The following is a 27,706-nucleotide window of genomic DNA, read 5'->3' as shown; positions in this document are numbered from 1 at the left end:
ATCGTCAAAGTAGTCCATCGAACTAGTAAAACTAGCAAATGCATAAGCGGACACCCCTATTATTAACATGCGAGCGGACACCATGCAAAGTCCAGTAAGAACACATAAAAGCAGGTAAAAGTGGAAGAACAAACCGGTAAGTTTTTCTTGAAGAGGGGAAAGGGGGGGTGTGCGTGTTGCGGAGAGAGGATAATACACGGTAATTTGCGAAAAATTCAACAACAGTAAGAAAACATTACTATCTGATTTCTGATTAATTTATTTTGAATCATCATATCAGATAGCGTTTTATGAACTTCACATTTCTTCGGTCTGTAATCTTTAACATCTATAATTGGAACTTTGACAATCGTCTTCCCTGTAAAACACAAAACAGGACAAGACCTATTAGATATACAGTCCATGGTACAGCCAGGTGATCTCGGGGATCGCGTACAAAGGATTGTCATAGTTGATCAGGCGGTCCTAGTTTCATTTGTTTATCGGCGAACATAGTTATTGACCCATAAGTATTCGTTATGAAAACAGGTAGAATTTTAACTGTATTGCTAGTCCATAACGTAGCTAGCGAAGCAAATATTCAAAATATCTTTTCCGACTTCGGTCGCCATGTTTTTTTTCGATGGACTGCCTGATCAGATTTCTTCCTGCGCGATGATTGACAAGATATGGTTTTGGTGGACGTGAATCAAGCCTTTGCTCACCTTTTCTCGTGGTTTAAACTGAGGTTCTACTCCAGGCTTTCCATGACTGCTGTACAAACAAAATTTACTTTATATTAACATACATCAACCAAACGCATCTTGCTTGTATTGTATTTAGAAATTTCATGAAGTTTTGAAGTGATGGGAGAAGGTCATGAACTAGCCGGACAGTCTAAGTAAACATTTTACAAATAGACCGTTTTCTCAAGGTTGCGTGCGCATCCAAATTAAAGGGACTTGACGGGCCATGATACCAGAACACGAGTATTATCATGCATTGCTATGAACTTTTTCGATAAGAATTCATAAAATCGATTATTCTCCGCTTTAAATATAAAACTGGCTTCTCAATTTTACTGAATTTGCGTTTTTCAGTTTTGTGGCCCGTCAAGTTGGATGCGCACTCAACCTTGAGAGCTATAAATGGTAGTTTAAGCCGGAGAACTTTGCTCATTTAAAAATACCACGCAGCTCTTGGTCTGAACCTAGATCTTTATACCTGTTTATTGGGGTCAGTGTCTCGGCCAGGAGCTCTTTTATTCCCATAAGGCATTGCATTAGTGGTCTCCATGCCAGCTATGGTTGTCGTGGTAACGTCTGGCGGTTGATGACTCCATCGAGCCGCACGTCCTACGGGTCTTGTCGTGGGTGGTTGTGAGACAACTGGGGGTGGCGGATGAAATTCATTAACCTCTCCTTGATAGATTCGACGAGTACTATTAAGTAACTTCACTCGAGGACCCTGAAATAAGGTGAAGACGCATTTGAAATCTGCTGGAAAAGAGGCGATGGTGAGGCATGGCTGTCCCCACCCTCCCCTCCCCCCCAAATAAAGCCTCCTGTAAGAGTAAATCAGCGGTTTTTGAGCGCGCGCCTGCTCTAGGGATAAAATCGAACGTTCAACTTGTTAATGTACCCTTATTAAATTTGTCTTGAATGCAAGGCTAACATACATGGAAATATAAAAGAAATGTCACAAATTTCATCGAGAAAAAGTATGATTTCTGTTGTAATTTCATGCTAGCCTTCGCATCCACGATACTTTTGAGAAGGGTCCATCACACCACAAGTCAGGTGTCAAGTGTAGCAGTGGCGCAGCTCGAAGGTGTCAAACTGGAAGCATGTGCAGGCAGTAGGCAGCGACCTTAAAGGCATTACTTGGAGCTTCGCTAGAGGTTTACACCATTCCACCACAAGTCAAGTGTCAGCTATAGCAGTGGCGCAGCTCGACGGTGTCGAACAGGAAGCATGTGCAGGCAGTAGGCAGTGACTTTGAAGGAGGTTCACTACAGGATTTACAACATTGCACGTAAAACTATTGTCATCTCACCTTCGGTAGGCCTATATCCGAGTAATCTTTCTCTGACATCAACATCAGCGCGTCCAAATCGATTTCGTTTTTCTACAAAAGTAATAAAGAACCGTTAGGCAATCAGATATGCATATACCCTGACACCGCCCTGCATGTACTAATATCAATCCGCCGGCAGGATCAATGCGAGTCCGGTTCGAGCCAGTGTCATATGTACGTATGCGAGTAGAGTTGTTTGTTGGTTCTCTCCTGTGCTTCGAGGGTTTTTCTCCGGGTTCTCTGGCTTTCCTCCCTCCGCAAAAATCAACTTCTAAATTCCAATGGGAATCCAGTGAAAGAAAACCAAACTGTGGAATCCACTGTTCATCCCTGATTATTATTATAATTGCATCATCACTCTATAATCCCACATGAGCAACTATTGTATTATTTTCAAATTCTCTTTCCTGTCCAAATTAAAGATTAATTTGGATTGTTTCCATTCGCCTTCTTTCGAGGGAAAACTATGACTTATGGAATCAGTCTAGTATAGTTTGGGATGATATAATTCATCTGCAATAGGACTACACGTTTGTCCAATTTGGAAGTAATTGAATTCAAAAAATTCCTCTGACTGCCAAATTGGACTCGACATATTGGCCTCTTCCAATTTTGTCAGTCGGAGGAATTTTTTTTCATCCAATTATTTCCAAATTGGACAGCACGTAGTCCTATTGCCTATACTTATTATTATTTACTATTTGTTTACCTGAAATAAAGTTAGATGACTCGACAATGACAGTCGTTCAAGGAACGTCTGTAAAGTGTCTCCAGGGGCTACCCCAATAGCCTCTGTATCTGAGTTCTGAGTCGACTCATTGGTACCGCTCACCATCTGTGATGAAGGAGCCGGTGGTACTGCCGCTACAGGAGCCGTGGACCAACCAGACGGGACAGACGGATCTGAAGACGACAGTAAAGAAAACATTCAGCGAGTTTTAAAATACACGATATTTTATATATTTTGATATTTTGAACCGGTTCACCAATTCGAGAGTGCGAGTATCATGGGATTAGGTCAATAAATAGTTGTCGTACGTATGGGAAACATGGTACTGACTTACAGCAAGTTACAATACATGTCGTAACATTGAAATGGTTTCCTATAAGAATGGTTATCGTATGAGTGGGAAACATACGGTACTGACTTACAGCAAGTTACAATACGACATGTTGTAACATTGAAATGGCTTCCTATAAGAATGGTTATCGTATGAGTGGGAAACATACGGTACTGACTTACAGCCCGTACACGGTACGACATGCTGTAGCATTGAAAAGGCTTCCCATGAGAAGGGCTATCGTATGAGTGGGAAACGTACGGTACTGACTTACAGCCAGTACACGGTACGACGTGCCGTAACATTGAAATGGCTTCCTATAAGAATGGTTATCGTATGAGTGGGAAACGTATGGTACTGACTTACAGCACGTACATGGTACGACATGAAGTCACATTGAAAAGGCTTCCCATAAGAATGGTTATCGTATGAGTGGGAAAGATACGGTACTGAATTACAGCCCGTACACGGTACGACATGCCGTAACAATCAAATGGCTTCCCATTGTCTTCCAGTAATTCATCCAATGTCAACGTAGTTGCTGATACAGTAATAGATACGGCTACAGTACGGCTACGAATTTGCCGTATCATTTCCCACTCAAACGAAAACCACTCTACGTAATAAGAGCTACTAACCAGATGGAAAGGAATAGCTCCAGACCCCATGCTGTTGACCTCCATCTGAAAAAAAAGAAATGATGTATGAGAACAAGCTTAATAATAAAAAGAAAAAAAAGAAAAAGAGAAAAGAAAGAAAGAAAGAAAACAAACTATTATGCGTACAATTTCTTCATGGATTAAATAAAATCCCTCTAGTGGTGTTGGTGTAAGTGTAGAAAAGTTGTCCAGTGTACTAGCAGTGGTAGTGTGGTGGTAGTAGTGAAAAAACTAGTTACCCGCTAATCGACAAATCTCTAAACCTACTTACCTCCACCAATAAGCGGCGAGATACCAGACATAGATGGTAAAGGACTAGCTGTAGCTCTACGACAAGCTCTCTCAGTACCTATCGGCCGCAAATTGGGTTTATCAGCACCATCGTTGCTATGGACGTTACTACCCGGTGCCAACGAGCTTCCAATAGGAGATATCGTCGGAGAACTCGACGCCGATGACGTAGTTGTAGTAACAGGAGACTCGGTAGTACTTGGTGGAGAAGACGAATTAGGGTCCTGATTCAGAGGTGTAAATAATGCTCCTGGGGTAGTTATGAAGACCGGCTGAGAAATTTGATCCACTGGTGCTGAGGAATTCTGGGAAGGTTCAGGGTTCTGGGGTAGACTGTTGGGTGGTCTATTACTCGGATGAGAAATATCTTGCCATAGACTTGGACTCAAGGTCTGACCGACGTTCGACAACAGATTAGTAATCGACTGAGGAAGATGGGACGATAGGTTTGGACTCGTCCCTGATACCGATGTCACTGTCAGAGGCGGTGATATCTGTGGACCGTTATTCAGTGGTCCCGTCGTGGCACTACCAGTATTGCTCCCAGGGCCCCTTCCACTAGCAACTCCCATGGTGACGGAAGAGTAGCTTAAAGGTCCCTTTGGAGCTCTCCGAGATTGACTTGCAGTAGTAGAAACCGTCGTCTTGCAAACCTTGTCTGGAAAGAGTTGCCGTTTCGCTGGCGTCACTCTGGGTTCGTTACTACTTGATGACGTAGTGACCGTGGTGGTGGTTGTCGTGGTAACGATGCCAGCACTTCCAGAGGTCTTTCTGATAAATGGAGCACTTGAGGTCGTCTTAACAACACCATCAAGGACTCCGTGAGATGCAGGTACTCGACCAGGAGAGGTTTTCTTTCGATGAGAATTCTGAGCAGTCGAGCCCCATCTAGCCGAGCTAGGGATATGGGAGGTGGTTGAAGGGACTGTAGTCTTTGATGTTAACTTAGCAAGTCTACTCGCTGTTGTTGCATGGACTAATGCTGCTCTTGAAATCGATGCTCGGGTGAATGGGATGGTAATGGGTGCGGATACACCCGTCGGCTGGGTTTGAGGCTTAGTCGTCACACCAGGAATACACGAGAGAGGATGGAAAAGCTGAGGTTTGGATGATGTAGGGGAGGTGTTAGAATGAGTGGTTGATGTAGTAGTGGAGGCTGTAGTGAAGGTAGTGAAGATGGTAGTAGATCTTGGTGAAAGGGGTGTTTTTCGGCGTGGTAGTACATCATTGATGTCACACTCAGGATCTTTGACAAGAGCAGATATTAACTGATGTGCCTGACGGGTAGCGTCTGCTGAACCCCTGTAATAAAATCAATTAAATATCAATTAAATGTCAATAAATTTCAATTAAATATCAATGTAATATCAATCAAATATCAATATTACTTTTCGTTAAAAAAAAAGAATTTAGATTGGAGTTGGGGGACTCATCCCAGAAATAATTGCCATATATTCCGAAGGGTTTCTATGTCTTTTATGTCCCGACACAGTTTCCATTACGTCTTAAAAACAGTTTTTTTTTAATATTATTTTTTAGATATAAATAGTTGTTATCAGGATCGCTTGATTGTTTTCATTCAAAGTAAACAAAAAGTCATCGTCGTCATCATCATCACCATCATTATCATCATCACCATCATCAAAGCCAAAATATTTCTTACTCCTAGATCCTCTACACTAGGCCATGATGACATAGTATTGTAATGCAATGCTACCCAAAGTCCAAGCCCTGACCTACTAGTAACGTTGCAATAGACCCTTTGCAGCTCAGTAATCACGTTCTGATTAATTCAATGAGAGCAAATGAATAAACATCTTGATTCCCATGGGTGAAATATACTGGAGAGCAAACAAACTTTCTACAACCTGTTTCGAGAGATCGTAATAAAACTGCATTTCGTAACACACTGGTTACACATAGCTGGTTCTTTACAAGTAGCTAAAAAGAATCACCAAGTTAAAATATTAAAAAAAAAAGTTGATCACCAGTACAGACACGTGACTGCTAATTACAAAGGGCCTATGCTACTTTAAAGTGCTACTACGACGAAAATCGCTCAAACTTGGATTCAGCTGAAACTTCCTAAAAATACTCTTTAAAGGTCCAATAATCACTGTATGAAGTGTTTTCTCGATATTCAGGACGAAAGTATATTTTTACGATTATTTTTTGGAGTCTGTGACGTCATACACTCAACATCGAACATCGCTCCATACATTTCTTTGTAGTTTATGATCAAAATATCAGTAGTAAAGGGAGAAAGAAATACCCAAACACCCCAAAATATAAATTGTAGTCACAAGTAATGTGAAATAAGCACATTTGCCACCCTTTGGGCTTCATAGGAATAAAATAAATTAAGGATTTATATACAAAGAAATATATGTAGCAATGTTCGATGTTGAGTGTATGACGTCACAGACTCCAAAAAAATAATCGTAAAAATATCATACTTTCGTCCTGAATATCGAGAAAACACTTCATACAGTGATTATTGGACCTTTAAAGAGTATTTTTAGGAAGTTTCAGCTGAATCCAAGTTTGAGCGATTTTCGTCGTAGTAGCACTTTAAAAGTGACGGCAAGTGTATTGACTTACTTGATGGTGATAATACAGGTTCCAGTTGTCTTCTGCCGACTCGTATCAATATCGATATGAGCACCAGTGGTATCTCGGATAGCATTCACGTTGCATCCACCACGCCCGATCACTCTGCTCACCACTGACGAAGAGACTGGCATTTTCTTGGACCTGAGAAATAATGCATTCAATGACTTGCTAAATTTGGACTACCGTCAATACAAACCCCTTCGTAATACTCCAGTTTTGAGTTCTCTTTTGCTCAACCTTAGCCTTAGTTGTGCATTATAATATTCAACTTTTCAACCAAAACCCGTGGCATTTTAATCAACTTGCATTGTTCCGTAGTACGTACATTCCTTACTATACAATGGGCCTTAAGATGCTGACACACGGTGCAACATTGCATGCAATATTGCACGCAACAGGACTGCTACAGCGTGTGTCTACCCCAAACTCGTTGCACACAACGTTGCATGCAACAAATCTGAAGTTGACTACTCTTGCAACATTGCGCGCAACAAATTTCATCATGTGAACATGGCTGCAACATTACCTGCAACATTTTGAAATTTCCAGCCAATCAGCTTGCACCAAATTTATAACTGCTGACCAAATATCTTAACATAGCAGGCTGACACAAGCGATGTTGCGTGATTTTGTTGCAATGTGTGTCACCCCGATTCAAATTTGTTGCTTGCAATGTTGCACCGTGTGTCAGCACCTTTACAGTCAAAATGACTCAAGCTTACCCTCCTAGGTTCCATTAATGGTTTCGTCATACGAATAATGAAATTTACCACTCTTTCTGAGAATACCAAGATTCGGGATTCGAAATAATAACTGATTCAAAACTTGAATTCTGGTTGGATTATGGTTTTCCATATATGTATGTTTTCCATGTATTCTCGGAAAGAATAGTAAATTTCAATACTCGAATAATGAAACCAATAGAGGGACCCAGGGGTAAGCTTGAGCCGTTTTGATTGTAATGAAAGAAAATAACACATTTGCAAACCATCAAGGCTAAGGCTGAGAGGCAAACTCAAAATGGGAGTATTCCACACCACAGGGTGACCATAATAGGAATTACAAGAGACTACGCGTACGAGTTACGGACAAACTTAAAACAATGACAATAAATTAAAAGAATAAAACATGACTTTTTTTGCTTACAAAGTAGTCTCTGACCTTCTGACAACTTCCTTCCATCCATCTTCATGCCGTTTGCCTTTCTTTGGACTGGGAAGCAAAGACATCTTGGTAGTGGAGGTGGTAGTTGTCAAGGTGACGGCCAAGCACTGGGCGGCGGCTGTTGCTACGGTGATGGGGGAGAGCTCACTGTGGGGGGTAGTCTGGGTGATGATTGTCGAGGCTACAGCTTTGGTGATCTCTGCTGTGGTAATAACGCAGGTTTTATCCCGAGGTCTGGTGATAAACGATTGATCATTAATAATTAGTAAGAATTTATCTTCATCAATCATTGTCATCACCACCTTCATCACCATCATCTTCATCGTCATCATATATTTCTTCATCATCAATGATTGCATTCACCACCATCATTTTTATCATTATAGTGCAGTTTTCACATGACCGTGAAAGGTTTACGGCACGAACACGGTCGTGGCACGCAAGCTATGCGCCAAATCAATCACATTGCACGAGAATTTACTCTCCATCCAATCAAATACCCGGAACACGGCATAAACATGGCGCGGACACGGTCAAGCCAAGCTCAAGGCAATGCAAGACCAATCATATTTCGCGTGAAAAAAGTCAGCCAATTAAAATTCTAGAAAGCATCACGGTCACGGCACGTCACGCTTACGGCACTGAGCTTTTCACAGTCATACGAAAACTGCTCTAATTGCCATTATCATCATCACCACTGCCTTCATCATCAATCATCACCATCACCACCATCAACATCATCTATCATCATTACCACTGCCTTCATCCACCAACATCTCCATCACTTCCATCATTGCTATCATCTTTATAATCATCATCATTATTCATCATCATCATCCCATTGCTCTGTCCATCAAGCTCTTCACTGCATTATTTTAATAGCCACAAGGCAAGTCCCTGTTAGGATGTGTAGCAAGCTACATACTTAGTACTGGAAGTAGACGTGACAGCAGCAGTGATAGCAATAGTAGTAAGGGTATCTAGCGATCCTGTAGATGACTTCCTTCCCCTCTGTTCCTGTCCTGGAGGTGAGTACGACACTGGTATAGAATTGGATTGGGATTGACTGACTGCTGGTGCTGTTTCATCTAAAGAATATCATTTCAAATCAGCAAAATACAAATACGTAAAAAATAAATCAAAATAAATATCAGGGTTCGTGCTGAAGTAACCACTTAAAATTCAAGGACTATTCAAGGAGTATACAAGGACCCAAAAATGAATTTTCAAGGAGTATGTTCAGCTAAATATGCTAAGGTTTTACATGGTTGCACATGGCCGACTTTCAGATTTTCCGATCTTTCTGACTAGATCTATTTTAGAACCATGCAAGAAATGATCAAAGCAAAAATTCAAGGAGTTTTCAAGGAGTTTCGCTAAAATCGTAAAATTCAAGAGCTTTTCAAGTGCCCTTGAAAACGTGAATTAAATTCAAGGAGTTTTCAAGGAGTTAAGGAGTAGCACGAACCCTGATGATTGCGCATTAGGGGGGGGGGTGGGAGGCAGTGTTTGCCCCTTTTGTGAAGGTTGTTAATAAGATTTTTTTGATATTCATTCAGATGATTGAAACATGTCACACATAACCCATGCGCTACGGTTCTAAGAGAGTGCTGTAGACAGTCATCTAACCTTCACTGTTATTGCTTCTTTCATCATGGTCCTCAAGGTTGATATTATCCTTTTCATCTTCATCCTCATTCTTGTGGTTCTCTTTATCATGATCCTGCCTCGACTTCTTCTTCTTCTTCTGTTTCTTCTTGTCCCTTCGGCGCGCTGCTGCTGCCTTCTTCTGCTCTTCTCTTTCCTTCTCCAAGTCAATCTCTTCTAGAAGGATGGAGGCATTCTTGTTGGCTTCTGCAGCCTGTCTATCTTTAGCAGTTACAATGATCTCCATGCATTGATGACATCTTTTCAGAAGATCCTAATAAACACAAGAGCATTATTTATTTCAGTTTATTCTGTGAATCAGCCCTCTGCTAACTTTATCAACTAATAGCTTTTCTTAGGTCCCAACCAAGTTTCGTATACCTTTCTAACGAGAAAAAATATTACCAACATTAAAAAATATAGTGAATCAAATTGAGCTGATCTTTGCAGTATATGAAGCAACTTATGCAGCTGCAAATTGAAAAATTCTGAGTCTTGAACGGAATTTGAACCCGTGCCCTGCCGATTCCGGTGCCATGCTCTAACCACTGAGCTACCAAGTGTAATATAAGACTTCAAGGACACATTATGTGGGTTTATCGGCCGATTTATTAATGCCCCGTCCACACTATGCCGGATAAATTTGAATCCGCAACTTTCACACCGAAACCGAAAAAAAGTTTTCCTTCCACACATGAAAACGGATAAAATGTTTCGCGTCCACACTAGTCCGATCAGAGGCGGCAAAAACGTTGCATTGCACATCTGAGCATGTGCATCAAAGCTGAAATTGAGCCTGCGGTGAATTTTTAGTCTATGTTCCTATGACGTCATCGTATTCGAACAATTTCGGGTGTGAAATGTTCTCCGTCCACACTAATACGGCTAGCCGGCGTTTTCAAATTGTTCCACTCTGGAGACCGTATTCGGAAAAATTCGTTTTCGGTGAAGAATTGTTCCGGATTCGCCCGGACTAGTGTGGACGGTAGGCCTAACCGAATAAATAAAAAATCGGATCCAAATTTATCCGGCATAGTGTGGATGGGGCCTGAGTGGTAGTGTATATATATCGAAAGTGGAAGAACCACTTACAGAGAGTGCAAAACTTGTTTACCTTATCTGAGATGGTAGAGATAAAGCGAGTACAATCAGAGTCAGAAGGATATTGATGAACATGTTTGACCAACCACTTCACCACTTTAGTATGTCCCTTTCTGAATGCCGCCATCAGGACAGTGACTTTACGATTGTCCTGACTGTCGACATCTGCACCATAGCTGAAGAGCAGCTGACACACCTCCAGGTGACCACCTAAGAACATAGGTCGTGGTAAGTATACAGCTATTTCGAAAAAAGGTTGGTGTTTTTTTGTCATGTTGCTTCGTGTTGCATGTTAATTTCGTGTGTTTTTTAAAACAGGGTGACCAACAATAGACCCTTTTCGAGTTCCAAATTACCGCTGCGTTTCTTGATTACAGACTCATTTGCACAGGGTTAGCCTCGATTTTGTGCAGAATATTCACGTGTTCCAGTCAAGGTCCGTCGAGATTCAAAGTGCTTGTATTGTTGAACTTGTGCATTCTTTACTTTACCATTGGCATTTGTGAGTAATTAGACACTGATTCGAGGCTTAGCTTGAGTAAATGAGTCTGTAATCAAGAAACACAGCGGTAATTTGGAACTCGAAACTGGACTATTCTTTTACTAACCATTAGCGGAGAGCCACAAGGGTGAGTTTCCTTTTTTGTTCTTAACATCGACCATAGCACCTTTGGACAACAGAAGCTCGCAGAATTTATAATGACCCTTGTCTGCGGCAATAGTGAGGGCAGTGTCCCGTGATGAAGGAACAGGTGGAGCGTTGACCTCTGCTCCTTTGTCTAGGAGTATGCGGCCCACATCAACATAGCCACCAGATGCCGCTTCCATGAGAGGTGTGAGGCCAGTCTGGAAGATGAATAAAAATAAAGGAATAAATGGATTTATAGTTGATCAATTGGAATAAATAACGCCTTGGACATTATTTTATTCACATCTCTATCCTTGCAAGGTCACTGCTGTCCTTGCTTTGTCGCACAGGCATCTTTCAAGATGGTGCAAGGAACTGTGAAGGGGATTATTGATAGAATGGGATGAATGAGATGAATGAAATGGATGGTTAAATAACATGAAAAGACGGATGAAAAGGACAGTAACAGAAAAGGAAGGATAAATAGACGAAGAATAAATGGTTGAAAGGAGGGTAAAAAGGCAAGGAATGACAAAATGAATAAATAAATGGACATATGGATGGATGGATGGATGAAGTGAATGGATGGATGGATGGATGGATGGATGGATGGATGGATGGATGGATGGATGAATAAATGAAATGAATGAATGGATGGATGGATGGACTGATGGATGGATGGAGGGACAGATGGATGGATGAATGAAATGAATGAATGGATGAATGAAATGAATGTACGGATGGATGGATGGATGAAATGAATAATTGGATGAATGAAGGAATGAACAAACAGAGTGATGAATGAATGTATTAGTAAGCAAGTAATAGGTATTACAAGACAATCACAGACATTCTTTTCCACATACCTTAGCACGATGTTCAATGTTAGCTTTCCTCTCCACCAGAAGGTTCACTACCTCATGTCTCCCTTGAAAACATGCCAGTGTCAGTGCTGTATTCCTATTAGTCTCAATCTGGGCATTAATGTCACTACCCATGTCTAACAACAACTTGACAGCAGCAGTATGTCCATTCATAGCAGCCAACATCAAAGGAGAAATACCAAGCTTGCTTCCTGTGCGAGAATTGATTTCAGCTCCATGACTGAGGAGAAGCTTGACTATTCCAACGTATCCTCCAGATGCGGCAAGGCTTAGGGGGGTGTAATCAGAGACATTACGGTGTTCAAAGTTGGCTCCCTTTGCAATGAGGATTTCTACAACCTGAGAAAAAATATTTCAACATTAATCACTAGAAACTGGTTTTTTTCCACAGCTGGGTGTTGTCATCCAAATAAGAGACCCATTTCTAAGCGCCATGAAGAAAATCAAGTTGGACATAGCTTTAAATATGCAGTCGAGCAGTTTGATTGACAGACAACTATTAAACCAAACTTTTTGTTGAGCGAATTGCACTTCAAAGAAAACGAGTGTCACTTGTCAACCATTATCACAATAGTTTTTATCATGTTGCTTTGTTTCATCGGTGAATCAATCTGTGGTTGGCATAGTGCTTTAGTATAACATATGGTACATTTACAGTACATACCTCTTGTCGTCCACCAGAACATGCTAGAGAAAGGGCAGTGTCTTTAGTGCGGTCAGACTGAGCCTCTATTTCAGCTCTATGCTCTAAAAGAATCTCCACAGTAGAAGCATGACCAGCTGTGGCAGCCAGGATAAGAGGGGTGCAACCTGAATCAAATTAAAATAGGTTTAAAGGGGCACTTGGATGAAAATTGGAAATGCCTTAAAAACTTGGTCAAACTTAGGCCAAACAAAAAATAAGTGTGTTTCCTGTTGCGCGACCGACCCTAATTCTCTTGCCGATTTTTGCCGACCCTAATATTTTTTCATTGCCAAATGTACCACAGGGTTCCCAGTAAGCTCATTTCCACTGTTGTATTAGTTTGGCCTTATCTATATGGCCTCAATAGTTGCCAAGCAACAGTCAAAAATGGTGGACAAAAAAATTATCAATTATTTTTAGTAAGTTTTTACCTTTCTTGTCTCTGTGCTCAATATCAGCATTTTTTGTCAGTAGTAGACGAACAAGTTCGTCATGTCCTCCAGCGGCAGCAAGAGTTAGAGCAGTATCATGGTTGCTCTCGGTTTGTTGGTCAACATCAAATGCTGCAGTGAAGTGAGACGAGACAGGAGAGGGTGTGGGGGTTAAAGGTAATGATGATGAGCACAGCTCTGGTGGAGATGATGGACTGCTGTCGTTGCTGGAAGCTGTAGAGAGAAACATTAGTTTTTATAGTTTTATATAGTTTTTATTTCATACAATTAATGTATAAAATCAAATAAAAAGAAACAAGACTTTATTTTGTTGTCATCATAACGACATCTTCATGTCAAACAAAAAAATTGCTTCACAAAGTTTTCAAAGTCACTTGCATATGGAATAATATATAGAGGATATTACATGGGCGCGCGGAGATACGAATTTTATCTTCGAGCGTTCAATTGATATCTCACGAGTGAGCGCAGCGAACAAGCAAGATACCTAAATTGAACACGAGACAATAAAATTCGTATCTCCAATCGTCCATGTACTGTTCTGTTTATTATATAGATATCGATGAAACTTAAATAAAACGAAAGCTCAAAAATTCTTTATTAAAATACGTTACTATGTCAACAACGATATCTTCACGTGTGAAAGATATGGTATCTTCCACTGGTGAAAGATATCAATTTTTCGACACTAGAGAAAACTTGGTATTTCATCAATATCTATATAATAATGAATAATATTAAATCATAATATATGATAATATAATAAAAATATTGTTATAAAGCACAATTTAGCATATAATTTCCAGATGCACTGAATGTCATGGAAAAGCCTTGATTGCCTTCAATGCAATGGCAAATTGAATGATTTTGTGTGTGTGATTGGGAAGCACGGTAAGCCTAAATTTAAGTGAACAGAAAATTCAAAACTAAAATATTTAGAACTAACCATCCGATAGCATATCTCCAATAGCGTCAGGAAGGGTTTGTGCAGGTTCAGCAACCATCAACCCTTCAATCTCTGCAGGAGTAAGCTCTCCAAACCCACTGGGAATCAAGAACGGCTGAGGTGGAATATTAACTTCATCTCCCTCCATGTCGAACTGAGTGATCTCTTCAGAGACGTTCTGAAGCAGTTCTTTAGGAAACACTCCAGAATCCAAAGAAAAGTTTGCCTCTTTTAGGGCCTTTGCCAGTTTTCCTTGTATCAGCTGCAGTTTTTCAGTGATGACCTTGTTGTCGGTTTGAACAGCAGTTGATGTAACACGAGTATTAGTAGTAGTAATACTCGGTACTGTTTGGTTGAGGGACGCAAAAGCTGACGGCATGCCTGACGATAACGGTGGTACAACAGTATCTTGAAACATCAGTGCATCTTGCAGGCTGCAGAGAGGAGAAGTTGGAGGAGCCATCGGGAGTTGGCTGAGAGCCATAGCTTCAGGACCAAATGCGCTGAGATCAGACAAGTCAGGGTGCTCAAGTAGAGGGGGCTGGCTAGCATGTACAGGGGGGACACGTGGTGGCGGTATAGAGGGAGCACACATGGAGCTAGGCATGGAAGTAAGCTTCATATCTGGGGGAGTTCCTGGTGTGGGGTTTTCAAGAAGGTAGCAGATAACTGCAGCATGGCCACCCTTGGCTGCCTCTATCAGTATATTAGAGCCATCCTATTAAAAGAAAACAATATCTCATATCAGCAAGGTAGTAACAAAAACAAAACATGGGCTACCTGTGGTAGGTAATTCCTACCACAGGCAACCCACACAATGCTTGACTCACCTTTAGTTTATGATAAGGGTCAGCTCCATGAGCAAGTAAGAGTTCTACAACAGCTAGGTGGCCACCAGCGCAGGCCAGGGATAGCACAGAATGATCATTATTGGCAGTACGCCTGTCTACGTCGGCACCTGACAGACAGAATGAGTTATTGGTCAGTTGAGGTTTATATGCAGATGGTTGATGGCATTTTGCAATAGCGATATAGATCATTTCAACTTTGGGCATGCTTTCCCATTTCAGACCACGTCATTCCCTAGAGCATCATTTCTTTGTTTACTGACTGCATATGAGAAGACACACGAATATGGATACAACTCAAACAAAGAATCTTATTCTCAAGAGAATGTCATGTGGTCTGAAAAGGGAAAACATTACGCCCAAGGTAAAGAGGTCTATTACTCTGTCTTCTGATTTACAACTGTTAAACAAAGAAATGATACTCTAGAGAATAACACATGGTCTAAATGGGAAAACATCACGCCCAAGGTAAAGAGGTCTATTACTCTGTCTTCTGATTTACAACTGTTAAACAAAGAAATGATACTCTAGCTAATGACACATGGTCTGAAATGGGAAAACATTAAGACCAAGGTAAAAGGGTCTATCATTGGTGCCTTAAGTCAGAATTTTAAAAAACTTACCTCTGCTGATCAGGAACTGGACAGTACACAAATGTCCTGCTCGAGCAGCTTTCATCAAGGGAGTTCTGCCTCCTTCTGATTGATGTTCCTATTTTTTTTTAAAAAAATGAGCCAAGTGATTGAGGCATACTTATAATCAGTAGCATAGCGAGGGGGGGGGGGGGATTTTGAAAAAAGAATAATACAAAAAACATATTAAACCAAAACGAAAGAGGAAAATAAATTATTACAACCTAAGATTTAAGAATGGTTAATAAAATAATGTTTGTTTCTTAAATTTTTGTTTGAGCGTTTATTTGTTTTATTGGGGAGGAGTAATTTTTTTATATTTTGGATCAATGCCCCCCCCCCCCCCCAGCTCCTAGGTCCTCGCTACGCCCCTGCTTATAATTATCAGGGGGCAGAGGTATGTTCTCACAAAATTGGACAACTGTGAACATCTCATACAAATGATATTCCTTAATTTAGGAGACAAAGTGTACATTTGACTGCTTCTCCAGTTGGAGTCACACAACTACAAACAGAGCACACATAATGACTTTCACTCATGAACCTTTGAGTTTGTAAGTTTTTGATTGATAGAAAGAAAGGAAGAAAGTACAAAGAAACAAAGCATACCAGGTCAGCACCAACTTGCAGCAGGACATCAGCAACATCAGTGTGTCCGTTTTCACAGGCAAATGATAGCGCAGTATCACCTGTTGCAGTAGTGGCGTTGACATTGGCACCTACAGCGACAAAAAATACAAATTATAAATACATGGGAGTTACTGTAGTATCTATACCTAAAGACTGCAATAGTCCCCTTCACAGTTCCCTGCACCATCTTGAAAGGTAGCCGTTCCTTTGCATCGAAGCGAGACAAACGGTGAGCTTGCAATGATAGAGACCTTTTTTTAACACCTTGGACAATTATTCACAGGTCTCTATCATTGCAAACTCACTTTTCGTCTCGCTTCAATACAAAGACATGGCTACCTTTCAAGATGGCGCAGGGAACTGTGAAGGGGACTACTGATGCTCACTCAAACCCTTTAGGTTAAACAAAAAAATAAGTGTTTCCTGTTGTATGAGAAAAATAATTGGGGTTGGTAGGTCGAATTTTTTCCCTGATACAACAGTGGAAATGAGCTTACTGGGAACCCTGTGGTGCATTTGGGAATGAAAAAAATATTAGGGTCGGCAAAAATCGGCAACAAAATTAGGGTCGGTCGCACAACAGGAAACACACTTGTTTGGACTTATTGCTCCTTTCTACTCCCCCTCCCCCCATTTCCCTCCCCCCCCCATTACTTTCCGTCTCACCTTGCTCCAGGAGGAACTTCACCAGATCTACATGCCCCTCTTGGGCAGCTTCCATCAGTGGAGTAGATGAACCTTGCTCAATGTCAGCACCTATATCAATAGATATTATTAGGTCATAATAATACTAATACACTTCTGAGAATATGTGGACCGAGTAGCACTTATGAAATACAAGATATAGAAATATAGATAAGTCATAATACTAATACACTTCTGTTTATTTAACAAGTTCATTCCAGCTCATCTGAGAAAGAATGTTAGTAAATCAGAATCGAGAAAATTTGCAAAACTAAGGTGTCACTTTTCCTCTTGATATCACAGATTTCCAGGACACCAAATGAGAAACATTTCAATTAGTTCTCTTGACTAACTGATCTAAGTGGCCCTGGTTACAGTAGTTGCACTGTAACATCTCTTTGAGATCTCTTTTATACATGCAAGAGAATCTTACTGATGTTTTGAAAATAGCTTTCCCAATATGCAAGCTATGATGTAGAACAGAAATTGCTACCTAAACCTGAAACATGACTTAAACAAAAGCGAGATTATCCTTCACCTTCTTGAAGTAAAAAAGCAGCTACATCCTGGAAACCACCACAACAAGCCAGACTAAGGGCAGTCTCCTGTGTCTCTTCTGTCTGGGCATGAATGTCAGCACCTGTAATAAGGTCCAATGCATGAATTAGAACTGTTGATTCTTACGGAATGTTTGTACCCAAGCTAGACCAGAATGCACCTTGCCTGACTAAGGCACTGTGCTAAATAAACATCCTCTTACGCCTATTTTCATAAATATGTGACCAACAAAACCCAAGGTGTTTAAGTTTTTGGCTGCCATCAATCAAAAAATACTAACTTTAACTGTCTTGGTCACATAACTAAGAAACAGGTAAAATTAATATATTTTAGTTATTTTAATTACGACGTACCATGCTCAAGAAGAAGTGCTACCATCTCTAAATGACCTTCACGAGCAGCTTCCATCAAAGGGGTATAGCTAAACAGAAAAAACAGACACACAAATCCATGTTAACATACAAGATAATAATATACACCTAATTGAAAAATTGTTGTAGGGTTCAAAAAAAGGTTACATCATCAAAGCTAAGATCGAAGGGGAGCACGGGAAGACAAACAATCATGCTAATTTAATGCGTATTGCAGTTTTCCCTTCATGTGCACATTTTATGCATCATGGCTTTGGCATGTTAATCTAGGTCGACCAACTTTGCTCTACTGTGCATTTTTACATGTCTATATGCAAAATATAATGCACATTTCCGAGTACCCAAAATCCTTTTCAGTCTTAGCTTCGATGATATGACCTTCTCAAACCCAACTACGTTTTTTCAATATACCTATCCCGAATTCGCTTGACTGGTCACGAAACAATGGTTTCAAGTTGAGGTTGAACTTGAAGTTCAGTATCGACTTAAAACCATTGTTTCGTGGTCAGTCAAGCAAATTCGTCAAAGGTCTATTAGGTGTATGGCTGTCATTCTAAGCCCTGTTCATTAGGTTTGGCTCTTACCCTTCATCATTGACTTCCTCCAGATATGCGCCTCTTTCTATCAGCAGCGCAGCTAACTCTACATGACCACCACATGCAGCAAGCGTTAATGGTGACTCAAAACTATCGGCTGGCATGTTAACCTATGACATGATATAAGACACACCATTAAAACTCAAGTTGGACTCACACCGATGACGATAGTTTAATTTCGAATCAGTGTATACATATCACTGAGGAACATTTCATTTCAAGATTTTAAAATTAGAGCGTTTTCACTCACATGACACGGCAGCCATGTTGGTGCAACAAACAATAGAAACTTTCTGTACAGTTTTTGTGTAAAAACAGAGTTCAGTTCCCCAAAGGAAGAAAATGTATTGTTTTGGTACGCCAACATGGCTGTTGTGACTCAACTCACTACCATTGCATAGTAAATTTTACTATTTTATGCAAACAATGTTGATTTTTACCAAGGGAGGAAAACTAGAGAACCCAGAGAAAAACCTTAAGAGGCAAGGGAGAGAACAATACATGTACATCAAACAAACTCAATAAGCCTGAAGCGAGATGACGTTTTACCCCCGTCTCAAGACCATAATCCTTTTCACACCTGCTATTGTTCTTTAATTATGACTATTGTTCCTCTGTCCTCTAAGGAATCAAAAATTTTAATATGAAAGAATTTTAAAAACAATTATGGTATAGAGTCGGGGGTAAAACGTCATCTCGCTTCAGGCTTATTCACATGTGACATCTTGTTTGTACATAATTACGTACACATCTTGACAATATTGTTTGTGCATGATTATGTAATTCAGCCCATGGGCAGCGACGTAATTTTCAATAAACATCTATCTGCAGGGCCTGAACCAGCTACCCAACCTGTTGGATTCACGGCGGTAAGATGGCAATTTAAGCAGCATACGGCACCAAACTCTCCTAGCTCTAGATGAGACCAGACCCTTCCATACCACCCTGAATTCCCAATAAACAGTGGTTTAAAAGTCTAGGATCTACGATCCCATATCGCCTCTACAGCCTAAGAAAGTTAATATTATTCTTGAGCACTGTTAATATTGTTCTTGAGCACTGATTACCTGAGCACCATGATCTAGAAGCAGACGAGCAACTTCAACATGGCCATCCATTGATGCTTCCATCAATGCTGTGTGCATTTCATCAGTCTTGTGTTCTTGATCAGCACCCGCGTCCAACAGAAACTTGACCATGTCCAGGTGACCTGACAAATTATGAACACTTTATATTATCTCAATTTATAAATTGAAACTCTCTGCCATAAGACAAACAGATACTATAGTATCGTTTGCTCTTTGTTCTGAATATTTTATAAATATGAATGGTTTGTCAACCCTTTATTGTATGAGAAGTTCTAAGTTGAAACTCTCTTCCATAAGACAAACAGATACTCTAGTATCGTTTGCTCTTTGTTCCGAACATTTTATAAATATGAATGGCTTGTCAACCCTTTATTGTATAAGAAGTCCTTAGGTGTTTGTATGAAGTCCGAAAGCAAGTTTCGCATCAAGCAGATGATGTAAGAAATTGTTTGAGTTTCCTGTTGCATGAGAAAAAATAATTGGGGTTGGTAGGTCAGATTATTTTTTACTGATACAACAGTGGAAATGAGCTTACTGGGAACCCTGTGGTGCATTTGGGAATGAAAAAAATATTAGGGTCGGCAAAAATCGGCAACAAAATTAGGGTCAGTCACACAACAGGAAATACACTTATTTTTTTGTTTGGCCTAATTGTTTGATTCATACCTTTATAGCAGGCAAGTGTTAGTGCACTTTCCTTGAACTCATTAGAATGAGAATTGATACATGCTCCATTTTCCAGTAGAAGCCTAGCCACACCTACATGCCCTCCGCTAGCTGCTTCCATCAATGGGGTGTGTCCATTCTCATTATGCACCTCTATATCAGCACCATGATCCAGTAACATCTTAACCACCTCTTCGTACCCACCACAACAGGCATATATTAGAGCAGTATTGCCTGCTTGTGACTGTGCGTTAACATTAGCAGTATTTTCAAGGAGGAGTTTTACTATGTCGACGTAGCCTCCACTGGCTGCCTCCATTAATGGTGTACAGTCACCCTTGCTTCCTCGATCGTCAACGCTTGCTTCCATTGCTAACAAGACTTGGACTAGCTCATAATAACCTGACACGTAAGAGAAGAAAAATAAGATTACAGTCCTATTCATGTTTCTGCTTCCTAACCGACATCGTGATTTCAATAGACCTCTTCAGCTCTGACGTAATGTTTTCCCATTTCAGACCACATGTCATTCCCTAGAGTATCATTTCTTTGTTTAACAGTTGTAAATCAGAAGACAGAGTAATAGACCTCTTTACCTTGGGAGTAATGTTTTCCCATTTCAGACCACATGTCATTCCCTAGAGTATCATTTCTTTGTTTAAGATTTGCGCTCAGTTGCACATGAGAAGACACATGAATATGGATCCAACTCCAACAAAGAATCTTATTCTCAAGGGAATGACACGTGGTCTGAAATAGGTAAGCATTACCCCAAGCCAAAGAGGTTTTTTAAAGATGGGCTGAGCGCATTCCTATTCATTCCTATCACAAGCAATCAATATTGTGCTACTTTAAAGCCATTTCCTATGACAAATACACTGTCAAGTCATGGAAATATTTATCGCTCACAATGCACTCAGACTGCTGTAAATTTTATCAATGGGAGCAAAAGCACCAGATATCTGTAGTCAGTTCGTTTGCAGAAACATAAAACATGGTTATGATTTTCTGGTGATTCCCCTAAAACTATAAAGTGTTACCTACCTGCAGAACAAGCAAGCGACAGCAGACTTTCTCCTTCATCTGTTGGTTCATGAACACTCCAGCCTTCCTCCAGAAGCTTCTTGACTGCGCCAACATCTCCTTCTAGACAAGCTTCTGCAAGGCTACGTGCCCCTGAAAAGTTCAATGAACATGTTAATGGCAACAAAACTTATCTTTGAATAAAATGTTTGTAAAAAAATAATTGGGAATACAGAATATCTACTGAATGGAGGTATATTATGTCAAATTCTTCATAAAAAAATTTTCATTAATTGAGAAAAAAATTCAAATTTTTTCTAATGATATCTTCATTACATAACGTGCACTACTCAATCATGTCAGTGTGCAACATCGATTTTTGGATGCATGCTAGCGCATGCTAATTACCCAATCAGAGCACACGAAATATTGTGGGTATGTTATAACAGCCAATCAGAACTCATAATTTTTAGGATCCTGAAACAATATATTACTATTTTACATCAGAAACTAACCTGTATCTACAGAATGATTTGGTGACGATGGTACTCCACTATTTTGAGCCCGCATTCTAGTAAGAGCAGCAGCAGCTTCATCAAGAGCAGAGCTGACTGAGGAGGTTAAGCGCCGTAACACTTCTGGGTCGGCAAATACTTTCCCATCAGCTAGCTTACCCATGCCTGAAGTGGTAAAAAAATATACCATGAATATCAAAGTTTTACTGCAATAAATAGAGGTTATCCGTCGGCTGAGCATCTGATACGGCTGTGTAAATTTATGAGTCGCGTAATATTTTAGGGAGCCTTTTGGTGAGCCAGTGACGAGTAAAAATGCAAAGCAGTATTAAATGCTTAGGCGATAGATAAGTTGTTTATCATTTAATTCTGCAAAGAAATGCTCGAACTCCCTCTAAACTATCATACCCGATTGCAAGCAGATGAGAAGTGCTGTCACGGTCTCATATCAGGCTTGGTCTTTTCCCGTATCATGCACGTTCTTTGCAGAATCAAATGATAAATAAACAATATCTCAAGGAAGATTTTACAGGATTAGAGGCACAGCGTAACCTGCAAACGTATGGCCACATTTAATGTATTCGAATACTTCTATGCACAAGATTTTTCCTGCCAAACGAGCATTTGCATGCCTGATTTGGTAAAACCAGCCAGCTTCACATTGAAACAGTCGGTTTAATGTACAGAACCTGTGCATAGAAGTATGCAAATACATTAAATGTGGTAACACTTTTGTGAGTTGTGCTGTAATTACCCTAATTTCACTATGACGTCACTGCTTGTTTATGTGGGGGATAGAATTGCCAAATCCAATAGAAAATTCAATCAAATTTGCTCCTAGCCAAACAGTTTAATCTAAAATGGCCTGGTTTTCAGATATAATATGTGCTAATATGTACTAAAAAATATTCAAGTTTGCTGTCTATTCTACTTCTCTTCATGGATTGAACAATTTTCGGTGAATTTGTGTGGATTTAACCCCCTCCGACGACCATGACACTTTGCGTTTAAACAATAGGTTATTTTAATGTGACGTCATAATGAAATAGGGCAATTAAGAAGGTCTAATCGTTAATTTTGTAAGCCACTTTAATGCTAATGAAAACTGTTAAGTGCATCTTACTCAAAAAGGAACTTCTCTAAACATGGAGTATGGTAATCATACCTGCAGCTTCAAACAAAGCGCCCAGCCTGGCTTGTGTCTCAGGGTCCATCTTGTGCAAGTCATATTTACTTAGCCCATCTGAGCCAGATAACATTAGCTTGGAAGTCAATTCATTTCTTTTAGATTTTAATATAAAATCCATCTGTAAAGAAAAATACAGGGTTAATAGACTAATTTAGCTCAGGCATAATGTTTTGCCCATTTCAGACCATGTGTCATTCTCTTGAGAATAAGGTTTTATGTTTGAGTTGTATCCATATTCATGTGTCTTCTCATGTCCGACAGTTAAACAAAGAAATGATGCTCTAGGGAATGACACATGGTCTTGAGAATAAGATTCTTTGTTTGAGTTGTATCCATATTCATGTGTCTTCTCATGTGTGACAGTTAAACAAAGAAATGATACTCTAGAGAATCAGATTGGAGCTTGGGGATTACAGCCTCCCAAAAAATTTTGGCGTCATGATTTGAATTGCTTTTTTGCTAATTAAATTATCAATAGCCAATACAATAATATTTTGTAAATGCCCCTCAAAAGGCTAGAAATCCCACAAGGTTCTCAGTTTACATGTAGCCCCTTCAATCAAAATTACACCCACGGCCTATTGGAATGACATGTGGTCTGAAATGGGAAAACATTATTCCAAGGCTTAGAGGGGTTTATTGGATGATAAACACTTTTCCCGTATCATATTGCTCATTCACTCACAGACTCACTTGTTTGAGATATGATATGGAAGCTCGGGAATAAAAACAATATCTAGCTCTTAACATGTAATAATCTATATTACGTTTTTGGCAAGAAATATATCCAGCCATTTTTTCTATGTTTATTAGTATATAGAGTACCAAAGTGATGAGGTCACTAAATTATTTTTAAAGACATTTAGGATTTTGGTGACATTCTTAGAAACTGTATGTAAAAATATGATATAGTGTGAAATCTCAGACAGATAGAGCGAAAAGCAGCTGAGATATAGGTAATTTAATATGAAAATATCCCCATACATTTTCTCTTATTTGAGGCTGGATCTAACGTGATTGGATCCAGTCCAAAATAAGAGAAAATGTATGGTGAATTGATTACCCAATATCTACATTTCTAAAGCTTGGAAAAGCCCTAAAGTTGGCAGAAATGTAGGCAATGGTGTGTTCTGTTCAAACACGAACATTTCAAAACTGAATTGCAAAATTTGTAATTTGATGACATCACACTTTGGCACTTTATTCCCTGCCATTATTTTCTCTTAAGATAAGAAAATCAATTGTCTCTTTTATCATGCCTTTTGAAATTAGTGTACTATAGCATAGCATGTGACATAGAATATTACAGGATATTAGATAGCCCCTGGGAAATACAAATTCTTAAGAAGGAATAATAACAAAATATCGTTAGAGTTAGAGCACTAAACAAGAAAGATATTTTTCAACATATAAGGATAAAGCTTGTGTTTCAATTGGGTATAATATACTGTTTATTACATTATTGATGAATGACCAAGGCTATCATACTGTGGACTAAAGCCTAGTATAAACTATCTGCTGAGAATTTCACAACATCTTAAAGTCATTACTTCGCTTCAGTGTCATACTCATTTTATTGCAGCAAAGATATAACTATTTAGAGAATGAGGGAATGAGAGAGAAAAATAAAGTAAGAGTTAACAGTAATGATGAAAAGGTAAATTATACACCATGAAAAGATGAAAAAACTTACTGACGTTTCGAACGCTAGTCCTTCGTCGGAGGACTAGCGTCCAAAACGTCAGTAAGTTTTTTCATCTTTTCACGGTGTATAATTTGCCTTTTCATCATTGCTGTTTCATTAGAAACACTGACGCAGCTCACACTAGTCTTTAGCTAGTTATATCTTCTTAAGAGTTAACAGGAGAAAAATGCGAAGGGCAAGAAGATTAAACTTCTCAGAGAGGGAGAGAAAAAGAAGGAGAAAGAAAGAAAGAATGAGAGAGAAGAGAGGTAAAAAGAGAAACAGGTTTTAGTATTCTTCTAACCGTTTTTTTTTTTAATATTTCAATGTAATACTAATGTATGAATACAAAAACACACAAAGTACACTAGCATTACTAATGACAAACATTAAGAAGGTATTCCCAGAAACCACCATTTCAAATAACTGAAATAATGAATAGAATGATTTAGTCCTTGAACAAAAATAAGCAAAATCCCTCAATCATTTATGTACTAGTAGAGATAAAGTAGTATTGAGTTATACAGGTGGGTGGAATAAATTCAAATCTTAGTGACGATTACATTTATTAATTTTTATAAAATAGAAGTATGGAAAAATATTTTAATCCTATTACAGAATTATAAAATATTTTTGTTTTTTGAACGCCAGACAAATCTAAGTCTTGAGAACAGCACGTGTTTATGAAGCAACAAGAGATGCAAGAAAGAAAGATATATTGATAACGATAGAAAATCCTAAGTAAATAATCATTTAAAACAGCGTTGTTCAAGGCTTGATTTTATAAATAATTTTAAAAATTGAATCCATAAAAACTAGTATTTCATTCCTTCGTGTAAAATACTCTTAAATATTACTAAATCGTTATTAATTTGTTGATCTTAAGAAGAAACAAATTTGAAAACCACGAAATATTAAAACTTTGAATATAATTTTGACGATTTTTAAATAAATAAAAGTTAAATAAAACCCTGTAGACGAGAAATCTCTTGAAATTTGGGTAAATTATACACAAAAAAATAATAAATAAAATTCCAAGAAATAATAAATTGAGTTCGAGTTTGTGGTCGATCTAGTGAAGTCATTCTTCAAATACAGGTTTCCCGCGTACAAAGTCGTCATTAAAAATTCTTGTTTAATCATTCTACACTATTTTATTTCGTATCACGGAATCTTTTAAACCATCTAGATGTCTAGAAAAAATATTTCTTGTCTCTGAGATAATTTCTTTTTCCTAAATAAATATTTTCTTGTCAGAAGTCGATATAGAGATGTGTTAATATTAATACGTAAGAGAAGTTCAACGTAGTTACTCTAGACTCTAGCCTTTCCTCCGCTCTGTAGCTTAAACCAACGTTATATTTCAATCCATAACCCACTTAAACCCTTCCTCTACTTTATAATTATCAGTTAAATTTAACTAAGACTTACAGCAGAGCTGTTGATGCCTTCATTATCAAAATCATCGTCTTCATCTGAGTCTGATTCAGACACTGACGGTGATCTTTGGTTGTCGAGAATTCCGCTTGAATTCGGCAAAGAATTAGGCTGTTGGTGAACAGACATCTTGTAATAGCGTTTAACAATGTGTATTGAAGTGATTTGGTTGAGCTAGAAGCATAGTAACGCTTTAGTTGGGTAAATAAATGCGAAAACGTGTCGTTGGTTGGAGTTGATCAAGATATCGTGTCCGCCATTACACAAAGATTTCCTCGTAAAACCCCGGATTTATGCAAATATGGAGCATGCGTATTGGCATGCCTCGTGGAGCCTCGCTGTCACGCCGCCATTTTTTATTTTTAATATTTTATCTTGCTCTGATAATAGGAATTTTTCCATTCGACATCTTAGGAAGTTTAGAAGCGATTTTGTACAGTAAGAAAAAAAAAAAGAAAGAAAGAAAGAAAATTATCAATGAGAATACTTTCCCCCGCAGACAGTTCCGATTCCCCTCCCGTTTTCTGTTTCGCTTTTTCAGTCGGATTCAGTAGAAAACCACTAGTTATTTATTACAATAAACCAATAGCAGCTGCTTCATTGAGTCTTCAACGATTTTATTAGTGTTTACTTCGAGGTACACATGCAGAAATGATTAGGAAAGGCCCGTACCGACCGACTGAGGGTAGTCACTGCCAGGGTTTCTTTACGTCGTCAGTGGTTCTTCAATATGACAATACGATATGGTACTGAGTTAAAGAAATAGAAAATATTATCAAGATACAATGGAGTTCGAACCCACCGACAGAAATTTTTAAAAAATCGATTCAATTTTGCCATACCCCCGAGACATCCGCAGAGCTGAGGCGTCGTATGGACTTCGGACCTGACGGCGATTAAATCCTTCTGCCCTTGGGTGTACGAATTACGCAAGAAAATGTTCTAGCCGAAGCATCAGGGGAGAGACCAGCCGGCCCCCAGACCATATCGGCTAATCCCTTGCATCTCTGCCACGCACGGAATCGGTTGAAAATAGAATGTCAAAAAGTCTAGTCTATTTGGTGCATTGTTTTCACGGCTATTGTTATGCTGATTCGCCTGGAACCTGGAACCGTGGTCAAATGGAAAAAACTTGAGCTCCCATATCATACTCGAGTCAAGTCCGGTTGGGCGAAGTTAGTACCTGGATGGGTGACGTGAAACTTATGCGTACTAAAAAATTTGCGAGTTTCCCTTATCTTTCGACTTATTACAATCCGTTTTAGTTGAGAAATTGTCGAAAATTAAAAAACCTTGGGCATTTAGTTTAATCGTGCCCAGTGGCGGTCTACTTTTTTAAGAAGAAATTCGTTCGTATTCTGTGCCCAGAAAAAAAATGTCAAGCTTTTCTATCCGTATAACTCAGTCCCATGGCCAATCAGCATGCTTATTTTTTGACATGCAGCAACTCTTCTAGCATGCAGCAACTCACTTTCTTTTTCGCAGCAACTCGTCTACTGGCACAGCAACTCATTTCTCATTATAATTCGCAGCAACACGTTACTTATTTGCACAACTCGTCTGACATACAGCAACTGATTTCGTATTTGCAGCAATTCG

General features: G+C 39.3%; 1 protein-coding gene across 3 annotated transcripts; it reads right to left on the bottom strand.

Moving 5' to 3' along the window:
- Positions 1-241: 241 nt before the first annotated feature.
- On the bottom strand, positions 242-26,375 carry LOC116289005 (ankyrin repeat domain-containing protein 17). Of its 3 annotated transcripts, none has more exons than XM_089031215.1 (30): positions 26,102-26,375; positions 22,963-23,104; positions 21,798-21,962; positions 21,304-21,435; positions 20,260-20,661; positions 19,573-19,715; positions 18,494-18,615; positions 17,892-17,959; positions 17,519-17,620; positions 16,963-17,052; positions 16,276-16,385; positions 15,658-15,745; positions 15,017-15,144; positions 14,187-14,904; positions 13,220-13,453; positions 12,768-12,913; positions 12,086-12,442; positions 11,200-11,437; positions 10,605-10,801; positions 9,473-9,764; positions 8,769-8,931; positions 7,826-8,077; positions 6,668-6,820; positions 4,047-5,368; positions 3,755-3,799; positions 2,765-2,958; positions 2,035-2,106; positions 1,204-1,446; positions 705-753; positions 242-358 (listed from the first exon to the last, which is right to left on the bottom strand). In XM_089031215.1, exons 1-29 carry the CDS (start codon positions 26,234-26,236, stop codon positions 718-720), a joined length of 6,489 nt encoding a protein of 2,162 aa, XP_088887341.1. In that variant the 5' UTR covers positions 26,237-26,375; the 3' UTR covers positions 242-358; positions 705-717. The 3 variants fall into 3 exon arrangements, with proteins under 3 accessions (XP_088887341.1, XP_088887342.1, XP_088887343.1); XM_089031216.1 differs by having other exon boundaries at positions 705-750; XM_089031217.1 differs by having other exon boundaries at positions 7,841-8,077.
- Positions 26,376-27,706: the final 1,331 nt, after the last annotated feature.

The sequence above is a fragment of the Actinia tenebrosa genome, unplaced genomic scaffold (genome assembly GCF_029948245.1).
Source record: "Actinia tenebrosa isolate PJP-AT-01 unplaced genomic scaffold, QUT_ActTen_1.0 PGA_scaffold16__25_contigs__length_10494907, whole genome shotgun sequence".
NCBI classification, from domain to species: domain Eukaryota; kingdom Metazoa; phylum Cnidaria; class Anthozoa; order Actiniaria; family Actiniidae; genus Actinia; species Actinia tenebrosa.
This window is presented reverse-complemented; position numbering and strand designations above follow the sequence as displayed.